Raw genomic sequence first — 18449 nt, 5'->3', positions numbered from 1 at the left:
AGGATGTCTCTCCACCTTCCTGGATTTCACATGGCCTTTCCTTCTTTGGTCCGCTTTCTTCTGGATCGCAGGCATATCTCATTGGCCAAGCCCAGGCCACTTGCCTCTACACTGGCTGAAAGGAAGACTGTGAAAATGAGAATTTCTAGCCTCTTCCTTGGGGAGGCAGAATTCTCAAGGTGAGAAGTTCTTTAAGTATTAGAATTTTTTTTTTACTCCACTCATGGCATATGGAAGTTCCTGGGCCAGGGATCTAATCCAAGCTTCACCCACTACCCATGCCACAGCCGTGGCAACGCCAGATCCTCAACCCATTACGCTGGGCTAGGGATCAAACCTGCACCTCAGCAGTGATCCGAACCGCTTCAGAGACAATGCCGGATACTTAACCTGCTGCACCACAGTGGGAATTCCTAGACAAGTTTTTTAAAGATGCTGAGCAGTCAGAGAACATGACAAGTATGCAGTAGAAGTGTCTTCCCTTGTTAAAATGATACAATTTCCATTTTAATGGTGTTTCTCTTATGAGACTAATGATGGGGTGGCTTATTTGAATTAATGCAAAACTCAGTTATACTAAAAAATTTTTTGAAGGTAAACTTGGAGAAATGTGATGAATGAAGCATTATTGTTCTTTTGCTTACTTATTCAACAAAGAGCTATATTTTTAAGAACATAGTGGAGGCTGGGCAGAACGCTAAGCACAGGGGACACAGCAGTGAGGACGATGGCGAAGACTCTAGCTCTTGAGCTCTTTAGGTCACATGGACACACAGGCAAGTATAACATAGTGTGACAAGCAAAGTAATAGGATATGAACAGGAACACTGAAAAGGCATAGTTATTAGAAAAAGCCCCGCCTTCCCTTTTTATTAACAAATGGAGCTTTCTCCAGGTCACAAGGAAAATAAGAGCCCTTTTATGGTCTTTTGAAAACTGCACTCCTCTCCTCCCATTGCCATCAACTTTATAAGGCAATAAATCAATCCTGGCAGAAGGTGTCTACATCAGCCCAGTCGCCTTTGCTCAGTGCTCCTAAGAGGCACTGAAGGACAGACACAGCGCATAAAGAGATACGGCTATGAGGTGAGTACTTCTGCCCATGCACATGGTTCTCTGAACAAGTACCATCCCTTTCTCCTTGTAAATGTCCCTGTCTCCTTCTCTGCCATGTGATCTGGACAGTTCATAACTTTTCCTGGATCTGGACTTGATTTTCTTCCCTTTCCACCATGAGAAGTAGGGATGAGACAGTGCATGGACTCACGGGCCGACTGGAGAGGGGAGAGGTGTGTGTTTGTGTGTGTGTGTGTGTTTGGGGGAGGGCAGGTGAGGAGGGTCTTGGTATGGTATGTTCCTCTCTCACTGAGAGAAACCAAGGAAAGAATAAACAGATCAGCTCCTGCTGATGACTCCTGGAAGGTGGCATGAAGTGGGAGGAGGGTGTTTCTTTGGGCAGGAAGGGAGATGGTTCCCAATCATTAAGGCTTTTTAATAATAACTAGGCTTTTAATTATTCTTAAAACATTTGGTATAGAAAAGCAGCTTTGGGCAGGAAGGGTTTCTAAGCAGGGAAGAATTTCTAGTTTCAGGAATCCCTGCTCCTACCCTCTGCCTGGATGACAATAGTTCCAACGGCAGGAACATACCTGGGGTGGTCCCCCGAGTGACCTAAATCTCCTGAGTTACAGACGTTGAGCCTGCTTCCCCAGAGGACTGAGGAGCTATGGAAGAGGTGCTTGCTTTTGGTTTGTAAAGGTTAGAAAGAAAACTCTCCCCATGGAGAGAAACCATCTTGGAGAGGGAGGCTATTTGATGGACCGTGTGTCTGCTGTGGTCGTGAATCATAGGCTAAATGTGTAAGAAACTAAGTCAGGCGTTGCGAGCATATGGGGTAAGTCCCTCAGCTTTCTTGCACTGCCCGAAATTCCACCAATGGAATCTAGTTAGTCTCTAGATCTTTAAGCTCTTCAGTCTGGAAACCCCGTGGAGAGGGAGAATACTCAAGTACCAATTCAAGAAGTAGAGCTTCAATTTTTGCCTCAGTTCCACCACTAACCATGGCTATACAAAATTCCTTAGCATTTATTGATAAAATGGGAATCATGATGCCTGCCCGGTCAACCTTGATATAGGGATTTTATAGGAAAATAATAATATGGTATGGGATTAGACTAATCCTTTGGATAATTTAGACAAGTGGAGAGACCCTTGGTGGATTTAGGCACATAGGAAAGAAGAGTTAAGAAATTCCAACTTCAATCCCAAACCTCGGTCCTAAATTCCACGTCGGCAAACTGGCTGTAGATCTTTGCTCCTCGCCCTCATTTCACAATGAAGGCACTTCTTTTCTTGGCTTATTAAACATTAACCTAAAAGCTGCCTCAATTGAGAAATGAAGAAAGTGCCTGTAGAAATGGCCATGGCATTGGGCTGGGGTTGAGAGGAGGAGGGGTGCAGGGAAATGGAAAGTTAAAATAGAGGGAGAGTGAAAAAGAAAGCATGAGAAAATTCTTTGCCCATGTCAACTTATAGATGATCACTGCATAAATATTGGGTTACCTGAAATGTCAGAGAAGAGGCTAAGGACTGGGCATGGGAGGTGTCAGGAGACTTTTGATTACAAAGCCAAAAAGTTTGTTTTTATCTGGAGAACCCCCAAAGTCTTGAGTATAAGAAAGTGGAAACAGTTGTGTTTGTGCTAAAGAGCAGTCCAGCTCTTTAGAAGATTTGTGTTTAGAAGATTTCAAGAGCAAGAACAGTGGAAGCAGGGAGCCAGCAGGGCAGTGGTGGTGACAGTTCAGACCTGAAATTATGGCCCAAACTAAAGCATTTCCAGTAGGGACGGAGAAGAAGGATCACACTTGAAAGACTGAACTTGTAGCTGGCTGTAGGAACTAACAGAAAGAGAAGGGTCAAAAAGATACCTAGGTTTTCGGGAGTTCCTGTTTTTGTGCTTCAGAAATGAACCCAACTAGTATCCATGAGGATGCAGGTTCAATCCCTGGCCTTGCTCAGTGGGTTAAGGATCCAGCATTGCTGTGAGCTGTGCTTCAGGTCACAGATGCGACTCAGATCCTGCATTGCTGTGGCTGTGGTACAGACCGGCAGCTGTAGCTCTGATTCAGCCCCTAGCCTGGGAACTTCCATATGCCGTAGTTGTGGCCCTAAAAGCAAAACAACAACAACAACAACAACAACAACAACAACCCACAAACAAAAAGATATCTAGCTTTTTGAAGAAATTGTAATTCTGTCCTCAAGGTATTGATTATTTGAGAAGAAGCCAATTTGGCAGAATTGATGGAAGTTGGATTGGATTAGGATATGGGGAGAGATGATTTCACATTTAAACATGTTAAATTTGGCGACGTTTGTGGGAAATCCAATTGAGACTTCTAATAAGCAGTTAAATATATGAATCCAAATCTCTGAGCTGGGAATACAGGTTGGATTGTCCCTCAGATATTACATAAAGTCATGTGAGTGGCGGAGATGGCTGAAGGTGGGTGAATCCTGGACTTATGATGAAATACAGGCAATGTCAACACAGTGAAAAAGGAGACTGCAAAGAAAACCAAAGAGGAGCTAGAAAAGTAGGTGGAAAATTGAGATCAAAGGATATCCAATGATCCAAAGGTAGACAATTTTAAAGAGGAAAGAGGAGGGAGTGGTTGATAGTTCTAAATGATTAAGAGATTGTATTCAGCAGCTAAGCCTTGAGTGACCTTGGCAGTGGAATGCAAGAAACAGAAACCATGCTGGTAATATATGAGGAAGGCAGTGCAGGCAGGGTGGAATTATCTTTTGGAAAGTTACCAAGAAAGGAAAAAGAAAGTAATAATGGTCTAGAGAAAAAAACAGTCATCAACAGAGTTTCGGGCAGCTTGGGATACAAACATGAGGAGAAAGAGCAAAGTCAGAGGGAGCGGTTGATAATGAAGAGAGAAGAAGGATAATGGGTGGAATAAGATTTTTGAGCAATTCAGACTGTGAGATACGGAGAGCAGATAGTAGGATGATACTTAGACAAGTGGAGGGAACTCTTCCATTGAGAAGAGAGGGGGACTGATTAGGACTTACCTAAATATGGATAATTTTTATGGAGAAGGTTGGTTTGCAAAGCAGGGAGATGAACTAATTTCTGCAAAATAGTTATCCATGATGTTGGAAATAATATTGGCTGAGAGTAAGAGTGTCAGTACCAGGTTGGGGCTTGAAAAGAACTTTGTGCTGTGAACTTTGTGCTGTGAACAAAAAATGAGAGGAGCTGGCAAGATTGTCAGCCTGCAGGCCCAGGATATTTGGGAGATTATGAACCCAGCAGTGTTTACATTAGGCCGAGTGCATAACCCCAGAAGGCAGATGTTTGGACGGGTCGTTCATGAGTGCATTACCATATACTATATAAGGGATCAAAGAAGATGTGAACAATAACAGATATGGATGGGATGAAAGCCAGGAGAGGCTAAGAGATGAAGAGGAAATGAAAGAGAACAGAAGATTTAATGTGATCAAGGACTAAGGAAACAATGACATGAAAGGATAGAAAGACTTGCCCGGTACACAGGAAGTAGCGATTAGGAGTTCAGAAGTGGAACAGTTCTGGAGAATGATAGATTCCAGGGGATGATGGGGATGATGAGAGTCACTGAAGCGTCATGAAATCGCCAGGCATGCGTTATCTGCTATAATTAGAGCAGAAGAATGAGAACACCTCCAGACTCTGACTTTATTTTGTAAATGAAGAAACACACATCCAAGCAGTTAAAACACCCATCGATCAGTGTGGAATCTAGGACAAGAACCAAAATTCTTTGATTCCCACTTCACACCCTCCAAAATACCAACTATGTTAAAACTTGGGTCTCTGCATGATCACAGAGCTATAGTGAGCCACCAAACTTATGTGGATCTGTGTTGCTGTGGATACACAGGTAAGCCTTACACTGACAATCAGGTTTAGGTACATTTTTGTTACCAGAGTCAAAGGATTAGTGACCTCTAAACATTTAAACATCTGAACCCCATGGCATGGGAATTGGAATAAGACCCAGATTCAAGTTTTGCTACTTTTCCCCTCCCTGAGTGGACCTTCTTCTCTCTGCCCAGGGAGGGTGTGAGGTCAAAGCGGCATCTAGAAGGGCTTTGTGAGCCATCTCAACCCCTCATCTCACTTCCTACTATACTCTGTTCCTCTCCTCCATCTCTCCCTCCAATTCTTTTGTGCCTGATATATTTTTTTCCTTGGACAATACTCAGTCCATCTGCTGACAAAAGGGTCAAGAGTCCTAGAGGTGTTGGGTGCACTGACTAGAGTTAATTGGAAATGTGATGAGTAGAAACAAGTATTCTCAGGATTATATAAAGAGGAATGTTGATAATCAAGCATCTTGCAAAGGAGTTCATGCTCTAATCATGATGCCTACTATTCTTTTGGATTGATGGGGTTTCGTAACTTACTTTTTAAAAAATTTTTTTAAAAAATTTTTATTTTTCCATTACAGTTGGTTTACAGTATTCTGTCAATTTCTACTGTACAGCAAAGTGACCCAGTCACACATATATACATTCTTTTTCTCACATGATCCTCCATCATAAGTGCCTAGATATAGTTCCCAGTGCTATACAGCAGGATCTCATTGCTTATCCATTCCAAATGCAATAATTTGCATCTATTAACCCCAGACTCCCAGTCAATTCCACTCCCTTCCCTTCCCCTTGGCAAGCACAAGTCTTATTTTAATCCTGTTATCTCTGTCCATCTAGATGGCGAGGAAGTTTAGCATATTGGAAATCCTTCTGATCATCTTTGTCCTAATTATATTGGCCGTAGATATCCTCTTGCTGCTTCTCGTGTTGGAAAATCCTTCAGGTAAGGGAGATGCTTCTGGCTGCTGGGATGGGAGGGTTGGTAATAGGAGATCATTTTTTTTCTTAATCCTTAAGCATGTCACCCATCCCATTGCATCATTCAAAATCTACACCCACAATTCATTTAAATAAATCTCCAAATGATGTATTCTTTCTCTGCAACTAAACCTCGAATGCTAGTGATATTCAAGGTGCCCTAAGTCCCATTGGATGCAATTCTAACAAGGTGAAAAATTAGGCTTTCCTCGGAAGCCTGTCCTTCAACATGGAGTCATGAAATAATAGAATCTTCAAGGAGAAAGAACAGTTGAGGAAACAGTGCCATTACCTGATGGAAAAGGAAATCAAATTACAGGGACGTTAAGGGCTGATTAACTTGGCCTGTATATGTCAATTACAATTAGTCTCCAGCCCATATTCTGATTAAATAGCCATGATTTCTTCATTGATACCTTTGAAACTCTTCTCCCACAGAACCACCCAGCACAATGCCTTCTCTCTCCTCCACACACGTTATACTTAAATAAAAATACAACACGTGCAATACAAAAATCTATTCTTAAAATGACTTTGAGATTTATTCTGCTTGCTAAAGCTGACTTTGTAAATGGAGATTTAGTATGCCCTGAAAAGAACCTGTATGGATAACGGAACCCTACCTACTCATTCTCTTTTCACTGCTTTTCACAGTAAACATTAAGGTACTTTCTAAGAACAGTTATGCTTTTGTAGGATGATTTGAAAACCATTGCTATAATTTTAACCTATTACTGCTTTTTTCCTATAAAATGTGGGAGGTTTTGGGGAGGTGAGAGAACAAGTCCCATGAGATTATTATCCAGGTATATATGAATGAGTAGTTTCTTTTATTTAACGCAAAACTAGGTCTTAACACCTGCATTCATGCTAAACCATACTTTAATTTATGCAGAGTTGTTCCACTTTTAACTATTTTACATATTGGACTTATCCCAAGATATTTTTTGAGGATATGTTTCCATGAATTGAAAAGGAATTTTTTAATTTAATTTTTTTATTATGATGAGAACACGTAACATTCGTTGTACCTTCTTAACAAATTTTTAAGTGTACAATACAGTATTGTTACCCAGAGGCACAAAGCTGTACAATAGATCTGTAGAACTGATTCATCTTGTATAACTGAAATTTTATATGTGTTGATTAGCAATGCCCCATTTCCTTCTCCTTCCAACCCTCAGCAACCATCATTCTATTCTTTGCTTCTGTGAGTTTGACTTTTTTTTAGCTATCTCATATAAATGGAATCATGCAGTATTTTTCCTTCTGTGGCTGACTTATTTAATTTAGCATGACATCCTCATGTTATCCATGTTGCTACAAATGACCATATTTCCTTCTTTAAGACTGAGTAATATTCCACTGTGTGTATATATACCACATTTTCTTTTTTGTTGTTGTTTTTTTTTTTGTTTGTTTGTTTCTTTTGTTTTTTTTTAGTGCTGCACCTGTGGCATATGAAGTTTCCCAGGCTAGGAACAAATCAGAGCTGCATCTGCTGGCCTATGCAACAGCCACAACAACGCAGGATCTGAGCCATGTCTGCAAACTACACCACAGCTCACAGCAACAGCAGATCCTTAACCCACTGAGTGAGGCCAGGGATTGAACTTGCATCCTTCCTCACGGATGCCAGTCAGATTCGTTAACTGCTGAGCCATGACGGGAACTCTAGTATATACCACATTTTCTTTATCCATCCATTTCTCAATAGAACTTGGGTAATTTTTACATCTTAGTGAACAGTGCTGCAATGAACTACGATGGGAATGTGGATATCTCTTTGAGATCTTGGTTTCAGTTCTTTTGGACAAATAACTAAAAGTGGGATTTCTGGATTACATGTAGTCCTATTTTTAATTTTTTGAGGCACCTCAACACTGTTTCCATAGTGGCTGGACCCGTTTGCAACTTCTCCACATCCTCACCAGCACTTATCTTTTATTTCCTTTAACAGATTTGAGGTGATAGCTCATTGTGGTTTTGATTTGAATTTCCCTGATGATTAGTGACGTTGAGCATCTGTCTATGTACCTGTTGGCCATTTGCATGTCTTCTTTGGAGAAATGTCTGTTCACATCTTTTTTTTTTTTTTTTTTTTTTTTTTGCTTTTTAGGGCCACACTTGAGGCATATGGAGATTCCCAGACTAGGGATCCAATCAGAGCTACAGCTGCTGGCCTATGCCACAGCCACAACAATGCAGAATCTGAGCCGTGTCTGTGACTTACACCACAGCTCACGGCAACGCCAGATCCTTAACCCACTGAGTAAGGCCAGGGATCGAACCCACAACCTCATGGTTCCTAATCATATTCGTTTCCTCTGTGCCACAACGGGAACTCATGTTCAAGACCTTCGCTACAGCTCATGGCAATGCCAGATCCTTAACCCACTGAGTGAGGCCAGGGATGGGACCTTCATCCTTCATCTTCATGGTTACTAATCAGATTCATTTCCACTGGGCCAGAGTGGAAACTCTGATTGCACAATATTATAAAATACTAAAAGCCACTGCATTGTACACTTTAAATGGGCGAATTTTATGGTATGTGACTTATATTTCAACACCGCCCCCAACTAAACAAAGAATAAATGTGTTTAGCACTTGGAGAAGTGTTAAACAATCTATGCAAATGTAGTTGCCAGCTACTAGTGATCACTGACTGGAGAACTGGCTCAAAGTCTGTATACCTGCTTCCTTCCTGGAACTGTGATCACCCTACAGATTTTCAGCTTTGTTCCTTCATTTCTATGCAGATGCTTCATTTATTCCGGAGTGTCCAGAAGTCCCTGAAGCAGAAAGGATAGACTGTGCTCCCGGCCAGGAGGTGACAGAGGTCAGCTGCCTGCTGTTGGCCTGCTGGGTTTCATTTCAAAGAAATGATGAGTGTGTGAGGTGGGGAGAGGGTGGTGATGGAGTGGCTGATGGGCCTTTGATTTGGTTGGAGTTCTTTCTTTCCTGCCCTGTTGAAATACACAGCAACACTAAGGAAGGTGGGGAAGCAGAGTAGGGTAAAGGGAAGAGGAGAAGGAACTAACAAGAATGTTGGCCCTTGGGGTCTCAAGTCCAGAGGAGAAGGTGAGTTCCCAGTGCTGCTAAGTGTGCCATGAGTATGATTGCAGGGATTGCCATGGAAAGGTTAAATGCTTGAGGGCCAGACGATGCGTTCCTTGGGAATAGAGGCCTTCAGGCATACATGGATGACCGAGACACGTACAGAGCTCAAGTGACTTCTTATAAAAAGAGCCTTCTGAAATCATGTTATTGGCAAGAGATGAACGTGAATGAGCTTAAAAAAATAGACTTTTTTTTTTAAACCTGAGTAGCTTCTGCAAGAATATCAACTCTTTGAACCCTGCTTAGTGATGATTTAGTGACTTTATCATAAGGTGTGTATATTTAGATTTTATTTATTTATCCTGTATTCAATATTCTATGTCCCCAAATGTCCTATTGGGATATTAATTGGGACTGTATTAAATTTTAGGTTGAATTTAGGTAATAAGGACATAATAATTTAAAATCTTCCCATTTTAAAAACATAGGAAGTCTCTCCATTTCAACTCTCTTTGATATATATGCATATTTCTCAACCGAGCCTGTTATTTCTCTTAATATACATTTTATTACATATGCATTATGAAGTTTTTTTCCTAGATATGTTATATACATGGTTTCTGCTATAAATACAATGTATTATATTTTCTAACAGGTGCTTATTTTATTACTAACAGTTATATTTATTATATGTATTTTATATTATATTTATATATTTATGTTATACCATATCATAATATACTATGTTAATTATATAATTGGCCAATCTGCGCCACGACGAGAACTCCGAATGTAAATTTCCCATTGTTTCTAAAAAAATTTTTTTTAGGGCTGCACCTGCAGCATATGAAAGTTCCCAGGGTAGCAGGTGAATTGGAGTTACAGCTGCTGGCCCATGACACAGCCACAGCAAAACAGGATCCAAGCTGTGTCTGCGACCCACACCACAGCTCACCTCAATGCCCGATCCTTTAACCCACTGAGTGAGGCCAGGGATTGAACCTGAATATTCATGGATACTAGTCCGGTTCATTTCCACTGAGCCACAATGGGAACTCCCTAAAATGGTTTTTGTGGCTCTTTTATTAAATATACAGTTATATACTAGGCAAATAATGATACTTAAGAATGAAATCTCTAGTTCATAGGATATGTACATGTAATATTGCAAAATATTTTTTCAAAGTATTTGAACCAGTTTACACTCCCTCTAGCATTATATATGAAATTTGTTTGCTCTATATTCTAACCTAGTCTTGGTGTTTTTGATTTTTTTCAATATAATCATTATGTGGTTTTAACTTGTACATTCCTAATGACTGATAAAGTTAAACACTTTTTCATATGCTGATTGGCTAGATGGATAATCATATTTGTGAAGTGTTTTTTAATTACTTTTTTTGGTCCATTTTTTTATTAGACTGTTCATATTTTTCTTTTTGCTTTGTAATATTTATATATTCTGGATGCAAATCTTTTGTTAGATATTTTTAAGTATCTATGCTGTGGTTTGACTTTAACTCTCTTAACAGAGACTTTTAATGAAAAATGTTTCCTAATTTCAACAAACCCACTTTATCGATTTTGAATAGTTAGTGCATATTGTATTCTATTTAAAAATTCTTGCTCACTCCAAGGTTAGAAAAATATATATCTATATTTTTCTCTAAAAGCATTATTGTTTCATCTTCTTCTTCTTCTTCTTTTTTTTTTTTTTTTTTTGGTCTTTTTAGGGCTGCACCCACGGCATATGGAAGTTCCCAGGCTAGGGGTTGAATTGGAGCTGCAGCTGCTGGCCTACACCACAGCCACAGCAATGCCAGATCTGAGCTGTGTCTGCGACCTACACCAAAGCTCACGGAAACACCAGATCCTTAACCCACTGAGCGAGGCCAGGGATTGAACCTGTGTCCTCATGGATACTAGTCAGATTTGTTTCCCCTGGGCCAGGAAGAGAACTCCTGTTTCATCTTCTAAAATTAGATTTTTAATCAATCTATAATTGGCTTTTGTGTATGGTAACAGGTAGGAGTCCAGGACATTTTTTTTCTTAAATTTCTAATAGATCCATCACCATTTGCTGAAATTATCATCTTCCCCTTGGCATTGCAGAGCTACCTCTACTATAAAACTTTATTACTTCTTCTTTTTTATCATTTATTTATATATATATATATATATTTCTACTGTACAGCATGGTGATACTATTTCTTTATATGTGTGGATCTGTTTCTGGAATCTCTATTTTTTTCCATTGCTAGTTTGCCTGTCCTTTTGCCAATACCACACTGCCTTCATTACTATAGCTTTATAAGATCTTGATATGTAGTTGTGTAAATCCTCCAAATTATTCTTATTTTTCTCCAATATTGCCTAGACTATTTTTGACTCTTTATGTTTCCGAATAAATTTTAGAATCAGCTTATCAGCTTCCTCATGAAACCTACCAAAATTTTTATTCTGATCACATAAAATTCGCAGATTAATTTTGAGAGAATTGCTGTCTTTACAAGAGTGAATATTCTAGTCCATAAATGTGACATATCCTTCTATTTATTAAGATTTTTATTTTTGATATTTTTGGTATAGAGGACTTGAATTTTTTCAAAAATTTTTCTTACTACCTGATGCTTGATTTTATTTAAATGTTATTTTCAAATTTTAATTCTCCATATAGCTGTCGTTGGCATGTGGATTTAAAGTTGATTTTTGAATATATATGTTGATTTTATTGATAAGTCATATTAAATTTACTTATCAATTCTCCTAGCTTGTCTATAGATTCTTTTGGATTTTCCTTATACAGCAATATTATCTACAAATAATGACTTTTAATATTTTCTCCAATATACATTTCCATTTTTCCTTGTAACACTAAAGATATTTCTTCCTTCTAATTTTTCAATATAGCATGAGATATTCTAAAAAGCAATACACAACTATAGTAGATTTTAGAGAATGGGAACTTCTGGAGACTGATTTTAACTAAATATAAGAAGTAGCTTCGGGAATTCTCTAGTAGCACAGCAGATTGAGGATCCCTCGTTGTCACTGCTGTATCTCTGGTTACAGCTGTGGTGTGGGTTCAATCCCTGGTCCAGGAACTTCTGTGTGGCAAAAGAAAAGAAAAGAAGAGAGAGAGAGAGAGAGAGGGAGTAAGGGAGGGAGGGAGGGAGAGAGAGAGAGAGAGAGACAGAGACAGAGAGAGAGAGAGAGACAGAGAGAGAGAGAGAGACAGAGAGAGAAAGAAAGAAAAAGAAAGAAAAAGATTTGCAGCAAAATATGAACTCTAAAAGAGGAATTTCTGATTTTGGAAAAAGTTGGCTAGCCATCATTCACAGAATTAAAGCATCTATCAGAGACTCTACCAAAAAAAAATCCTTGAGTCAAATGGACGTTGGATTAGATAATTTCCAAGTCAATTTTCAATTATCAGCTTCTATTAGTCAATACTTTCTGAATGGAAAATGGCACAAAAATCAAGTTGGAAGACAACTGGACAGCACTCCTTCGAAAAGTTCGGTGTTAAAGAGAGAGAGCCCGACACAGCCGGAGGATCAGGGCGGAGTCGCCGCGGTGTCCGGGGGGCGTGGTGCCGGGTACCCGCCGAGTCCAGCCGCCCCACCTCCCCAGCCCCCACCTCCAGCCCCCAGCCCCTCCGCGCCGCGCTCTCAGGCGCCGAGCACTACAACTCCCAGCAGGCCGTGGACGTGACGGCGGCGCCTCCCCGCTCCTGCGCCGGTCCCGCCGCTGCGCCGGCGGCGCTCTGAGCCGGGACGAGCCAGGGAGGAGATTCCGCCCCTGCTGCTGGAAGGCAGCAAGCCCCACCTGGAAGAGCAGACGCTGGGCATCCACTCGCATCCTAGAATCATCCCTACTTTGACAGAGGTAATCATCATAGAAGAGGTACCCGCTGGACGTCATATGTCATATGATTTTTTTCTTTTCGTCTTTTTAGGGCCACACCTGTGGCATATGGAGTTTCCAGACTGGGTCGGATGGGAGCTACAGCTGCTGGCCTAGGCCACAGCCACAGCCACGACAAATCGAGCCCCGTCTGTGACATACACCACAACTCAGGGTAATGTCGGATCTTTAACCCACTGTGGGTTAAGTGGGATCAAACCCACGACCTCATGGTTCATAGTCGAATTTGTTTCCGTTGTGCCAGGACGGGAACTTCCATATGATTTCTTCATGGGAACAAAAAAAGTAACTGCCTGCTGCGTGCAAATCTACAGAACTTTTACCTGATAACAGATGGCTTCCATATGACATGGAGAGTGAAGCTGGTTGCACACACCATTCCTTTGAGCTGCATGGCAATTAACAGCATCTCAAAACTGACTCAACTCAGCCAGCCTTCCATGCACTCAACTCCTAATGCACCAACTCTGGCAGATCTGGAGGACGATACCCAAGAAGCCAGTGAGAACCAGCCAGAGAAGCCTCGCTTTAATTCATGCAGTGTGATATTTGAGCTGGATCCTTGCAAAGGGAATGGGGAGGCTTTTCTTGTCTACAAAAGAGGAAAACCAGCAGTCGCACAAGACTCTGAGGTCTGGTTCCTTGACAGCATTATACTGGCATTTTCTCACAGATACCTTTACTGCCTATTATTGCCTGCTCATCACCCACCTGGACTTGCCGCAGTGGCTGTATGCCTCCACCAGCTATGGCATTAGCCCACTGGCCAAGCAATGCTTCAACATGGATAAACCCATCGCCTACAACACTAACCTACTCACGGAAGAGACTGACTCCTTTGTGAACAAGCAAAGTGTGCAAGAGCAGGAACGAGACTTTAATCCCAAAAAGAAAGCCGCTACAGCCTGCAGGTGGCCAGAAAGGGCCCTCAGGGCCTCCTTCCACCAATAAATCCTCCTCTGGCTCTGGACACCCTGTCCAGAAATGAGCACCCCACTTTCAGGTCCCCACCAGCCCCACAGCAATGATTTCCATGCACAGATGCTCCAGGCATGGCCCAGGCCTTAAGAGTCTGGGTGGAACCAGAATCCTCTTCCCATCTGAGTGGCCCAAATCCTAGGCCTTTCCCTCCCACTGGCCTTAGCCAGGAGTGGGAAGGACAAACTTTGGTCTCCCCAAGTATCCTTCCCCCGTGCTCCTTACAGCAGGCTGTGCCCCCTAGTGCATCTGGAGGCTGTGGAGAATTTAAGGTCTTGTGTAAGTGACTAAAGAGATCTGTTAAGAGCTTTCTTCTCTTCCTGTTTCCAACCCCCACCCCTCGGCAGTCATTAGAGAAGTCTCCCCAAAAAACCACTGGGTTTGACCTAGGAGGCATTAGAACTGTGCTATTCAACTGGTAGGCACGTTTTAAAGCAGCTAAATGCAAGCCATATTAAAAATGCAGTTTCTTGGCGTTCCCATCGTGGCTCAGTGGTTAATGAATCTGACTAGGAACCATGAGGTTGCAGGTTCCATCCCTGGCCTCTCTCAGTGGGTTAAGGATCTGGCGTTGCTGTGAGCTGTAGTGTAGGTCACAGACGTGGCTCGCATCCTGCATTGCTGCGGCCGTGGTGTAGGCTGGCAGCTGCAGCTCTGATTAGACCCCTAGCCTGGAAGCCTCCATGTGCTGCAGGTGCAGCCCTGGAAAAAGACAAAACAAAAACAAAAAACAATTTCTCAATTATATCAGCCACGTTTCAAATATTCCTGTGGCTCGTGGGTTCTGTATTAGCACAGAGACAAACAATTCTGTCATCACAGAAAGTTCTATTGGGCGGCACTGTGTTAGAGTATTTACCCTTCCTCTGATCTGTTTGTTTTTGTTAGAGAGTATTGATACCTTAATTTGACAGATCATAGTGTTCCATGATAACTCTTGAGGATACATTTGTATGTTCTTTATATCCTTCACAAACAAATCTTGTTTTGCTCGTTTTCAGTTTCCTATAAAGTTTCTTATTTCCAGTTTTGTGGTGTTTGCACATTTGCCAGAATTATCTTTCTCACTTTTTTTTTTTTTTAAGAAGAGGTGATTCTGCTATATCATTAAAAGACAAATACAAAACATAACAAACTCCCAAGCGCTGCTTTACGGGACCCCTCGTAAAGGCTTTGATGAAACCAGTCGCTACTGACAGGAGCTTTTCACCTGCTCATGGCTTATTCGTGGAGTGGCAGGACAGGATAGAGAGGAACCAAGCTGTCAAGGATTACAGCTGAAGTTGAATCTTCCAGAAGCCTTTTTCTGCCCAAACTGGTCATTCAAAGGGAGAACAGGCAGGGCCAGATAAGAGATTGCAGCGTTTGGCTGCTTCCGCAAGTCAAGTCAAGGTTAGAAGGGGACTGAGAAGCTGTGGCATCTTCTTCTGTGGCAGGTGTTCTTCCTCTAGTGCTTGTGGAGACCCTGGATTATTTCTAAGTCAGTCCCGTTCCAGCTCTAGATTCCACAAGGGGAGCAGCAGAGGAGCCAGGGGAGCAAGGGTGCCCTTCATCTCAGTAACAACTAGGTGGAGCCCCCAAAGGACTGTCGATGGAAGGGGATTCTGGTAAGAAAAGGCTTCAGACCGAGCGCCTCAGGAGGGGTACAGCAGTCAGGAGCAGGGCTGGCTACCAACATGTAGGACCCAGTGCAAAAGGGAGAGGTGGGATCTTCTGCCCCGAAATCGGGAAAACAGTAGCATTAATAGCACTAAAACGTTTTTCCTTTCTTGTGTGGTATCTCTCACAACTCGTTACCATGGTTTTATTTGTTTGTTTGCTATTTAATGCTATTCCAAGAAAAATTAAATAATTTTAAATTATTGGCAAAAACAAAACTTGTTATATGAGTTAATTGCTATCATCAGGTGTGTGGTGGTGTGATAACTATGGAAATGGAAGGAGATTGTATATCTCAAAGGTTGGACTTTTGATGTGTGGGATCCAGATAAGGGTTTGACAATGAAATAGGATTGTCAGGACAGACCGCATGTGAAAGTGGTGTGTTTACGTGACTGTACTGGACTGAGGTTGCTAGACTTTGGAATAATTTATGGCAAAGCAACTGACCTTTTTTTTAAACTTTACAGTTTGGGGTCAGTAGGGACAGACTCCTACATCTGGAATGGATAAGCAATGAGATCCTGCTGTGTAGCCCAGGGAACTATATCTAGTCACTTGTGATGGAACATGATGGAGGATAATGTGAGAAAATATATATATTTGTATGACGGGATCACTTTACTGTACAGCACAAATTGGCAGAACATTGTAAATCAACTGTAATAAAAAATAAAATAATAAAATTATGAGGGAGGACATTTAAAAAAATTACAGATCTCACTTTCAGAGGTAGTAGAACTATTGAATGTCTCGCTCAGACTTAGGAAAATCAGTTACCCAGAAGTTACCCAGAACCCCCAAATTCTTTTCCCATTGATTCCCCTCCAAAGTTTTTTTTAATCTAAAAAGGATGAGGCAGGAGTATGTTATACACATGGAGCATTAGTAAATACATGTAAGAAGATGGTATGTTTGTAATGTGATTGCTCTGTTGATAATAGGCATGAAACTGATTTGTTATATGGTTTTTCAAAGCAATTACACTAGATGTTAGCATTTGAAATACGTGTCAGTATTATACTTTTTCCGAGTTGTGTTGTGACGGATTCTTTTGTTCTTTTAATCACAAGATATAGCCTGGATATATTCCTTTAATAAGAAAGCTTCAGAGACTATAGTTATGTACAGAATAAAATTAAAAAGTCCTTATTCATAATACTTTCCACCTCCAAATCCCTACCTAGAATCAGGTCAGTAAGTTATGTATCATTCTCTTGATTTCTCTATGCTTTTGCTTATGTTTATATGTATTTATATATTTGGCACATATGTTTATTTACTTTTTGGTGTTTTGGTTTTAATACAAAGTCAATTGTACTAGATAGCTTTTTTATAACTTGCTTTTAAAATGTAGGGCCATATTAGATCATAGATCATTGCTTGAGATGATCATATGATTTTGGGGGGGTGTCAGTGTTGTGAATTGCATTAAAAGATTTCTTGGCATTTCCTTCATGGCTCAGCAGAAACGAATCTGACTAGTATCCATAAGGACACAGGTTCGATCCCTGGCCTCGCTTAGTGGGTTAAGCATCCGGTGTTGCCATGAGCTGTGGTGCAGGTTGCAGACGCAGCTTGGCTCTGGCATTGCTGTGGCTGTGGTGTAGACGGTAGATATGTGCATCTTTTCTTGTTCAATAATTACTGCTTTTACCCATTCATTTTTCATGTAGCTTTTATGGCTTTATTTTGTTGTTTCCTTGTTTCCAGTGTTGGGCATTGAGTTGTTCGTGACATGTAACATGACTTTCTTTCTTTCCTTTATTCCCCCTTCACTCCTTTTGGAATCTTCTAGTTGAGTGTTGCCGTCCATCAGTCCCTCGACTTACCCTTTCTCCCATACTTCCATTTCTTTATCTTTGTGCACCGTGTGCTTAGATAACCCTCAGCTTAATTAATAATAGTCTTCTTGCCTTGACACTTTTTTTCTTCTCCTGTTTCTTCGTTATCCAGTACAAACATGAAGGCATTTTAAACCCTGCTGTTAGGTATCTTAACTTTCAATATTATTCGCTGCTTTTCTTAGTAGAAGCAACAACAGAGCTGTTGGCCTCTCTCTGAAATTAGCAATTATATTTATTTTGAAGGCTTGTCATTTTTTTCTATTAGTGGCTTCCTCCAGTTTGTTTATTTTGTTTATGAAGGTTGGTGGCTTTCTATCATGGTGTTGGTTTCTCGTCAATGTTCCGTGGTCCTTAACTGTTATCTTTGTATTTAATTATCGACACCTGCCTATCCTGTTGACTGAGTATTTAGGAAGGAAGGGAAGGACCCCTGTGGACACAGATGGATACTTGTCTGGGAGGAGGGGCAGTTTATGCTGCTGCATTGTCACACCTTCTGGCTCCAAGCATCTCCCCCCACTTCCTTAGCTTCTGTACAAATACCTCAGGATGCTCACTCATTAGAAGGACTGTCTAATAGCTGTAAGGACTGTCTGATTGGGCAGCTAAATGTGCATCCTAGAGCTTCCCAATTCATCATCCAGAATTGCACCCATGTTCTCTTCCACGTCTCCGCACTGCCTTGGCTTGGAGCTGTTCTTTTTCTCCTCGAGTGTTTTAGGCTATGAACATATGTTTTCCCTAGAGCTGATAAAGTCTATTTTCTATGTTTCAGGAATATCATAACTTTTCTGGCCTGCTATATTGAATTATATTTTGCTGTCTTATAATGGATTTATAATTTTTTTCTTGATCATGCTTCTATCAATTTATGTAAATGGAGTGGGTGGAGAGTCGAAGACCTGTGCATATTTCAACATTTTGGTTCCATTTGCCATCTATTTATTTATTTATTATAATGAAACACCTTTAAGTTAATCTGAAATTTATAAGACCATTGGCAATTATATCTCACCAAATACCAATACTTTTAAAATCCGTAATGAAACCACTCTGAGAAACCGC

General features: G+C 40.9%; 1 protein-coding gene and 1 pseudogene across 3 annotated transcripts in view; both read left to right on the top strand.

Moving 5' to 3' along the window:
• MGAM2 (maltase-glucoamylase 2 (putative)) overlaps nucleotides 390-18449 on the top strand; it is a 95887-nt gene continuing 77827 nt past the window's right edge. For 2 of the 3 annotated variants that reach the window (XM_021079094.1, XM_021079095.1), the window contains exons 1-3: nucleotides 390-1086; nucleotides 5770-5875; nucleotides 8673-8752. In XM_021079094.1, the coding sequence (XP_020934753.1) occupies nucleotides 5770-5875; nucleotides 8673-8752 (186 nt within the window). In that variant the 5' untranslated portion in view covers nucleotides 390-1086. The remainder of the gene's footprint in view (nucleotides 1087-5769; nucleotides 5876-8672; nucleotides 8753-18449) is intronic. The other variant, XM_021079093.1, reaches the window with a different exon arrangement.
• Nucleotides 13160-14144, top strand: LOC106508197 (annotated as a pseudogene).

The sequence above is a fragment of the Sus scrofa genome, chromosome 18, assembly GCF_000003025.6.
Source record: "Sus scrofa isolate TJ Tabasco breed Duroc chromosome 18, Sscrofa11.1, whole genome shotgun sequence".
Lineage (NCBI taxonomy): Eukaryota > Metazoa > Chordata > Mammalia > Artiodactyla > Suidae > Sus > Sus scrofa.
Note: the sequence above shows the minus strand (reverse complement) of the source record. Positions and strands in the feature narration are given on the sequence as shown.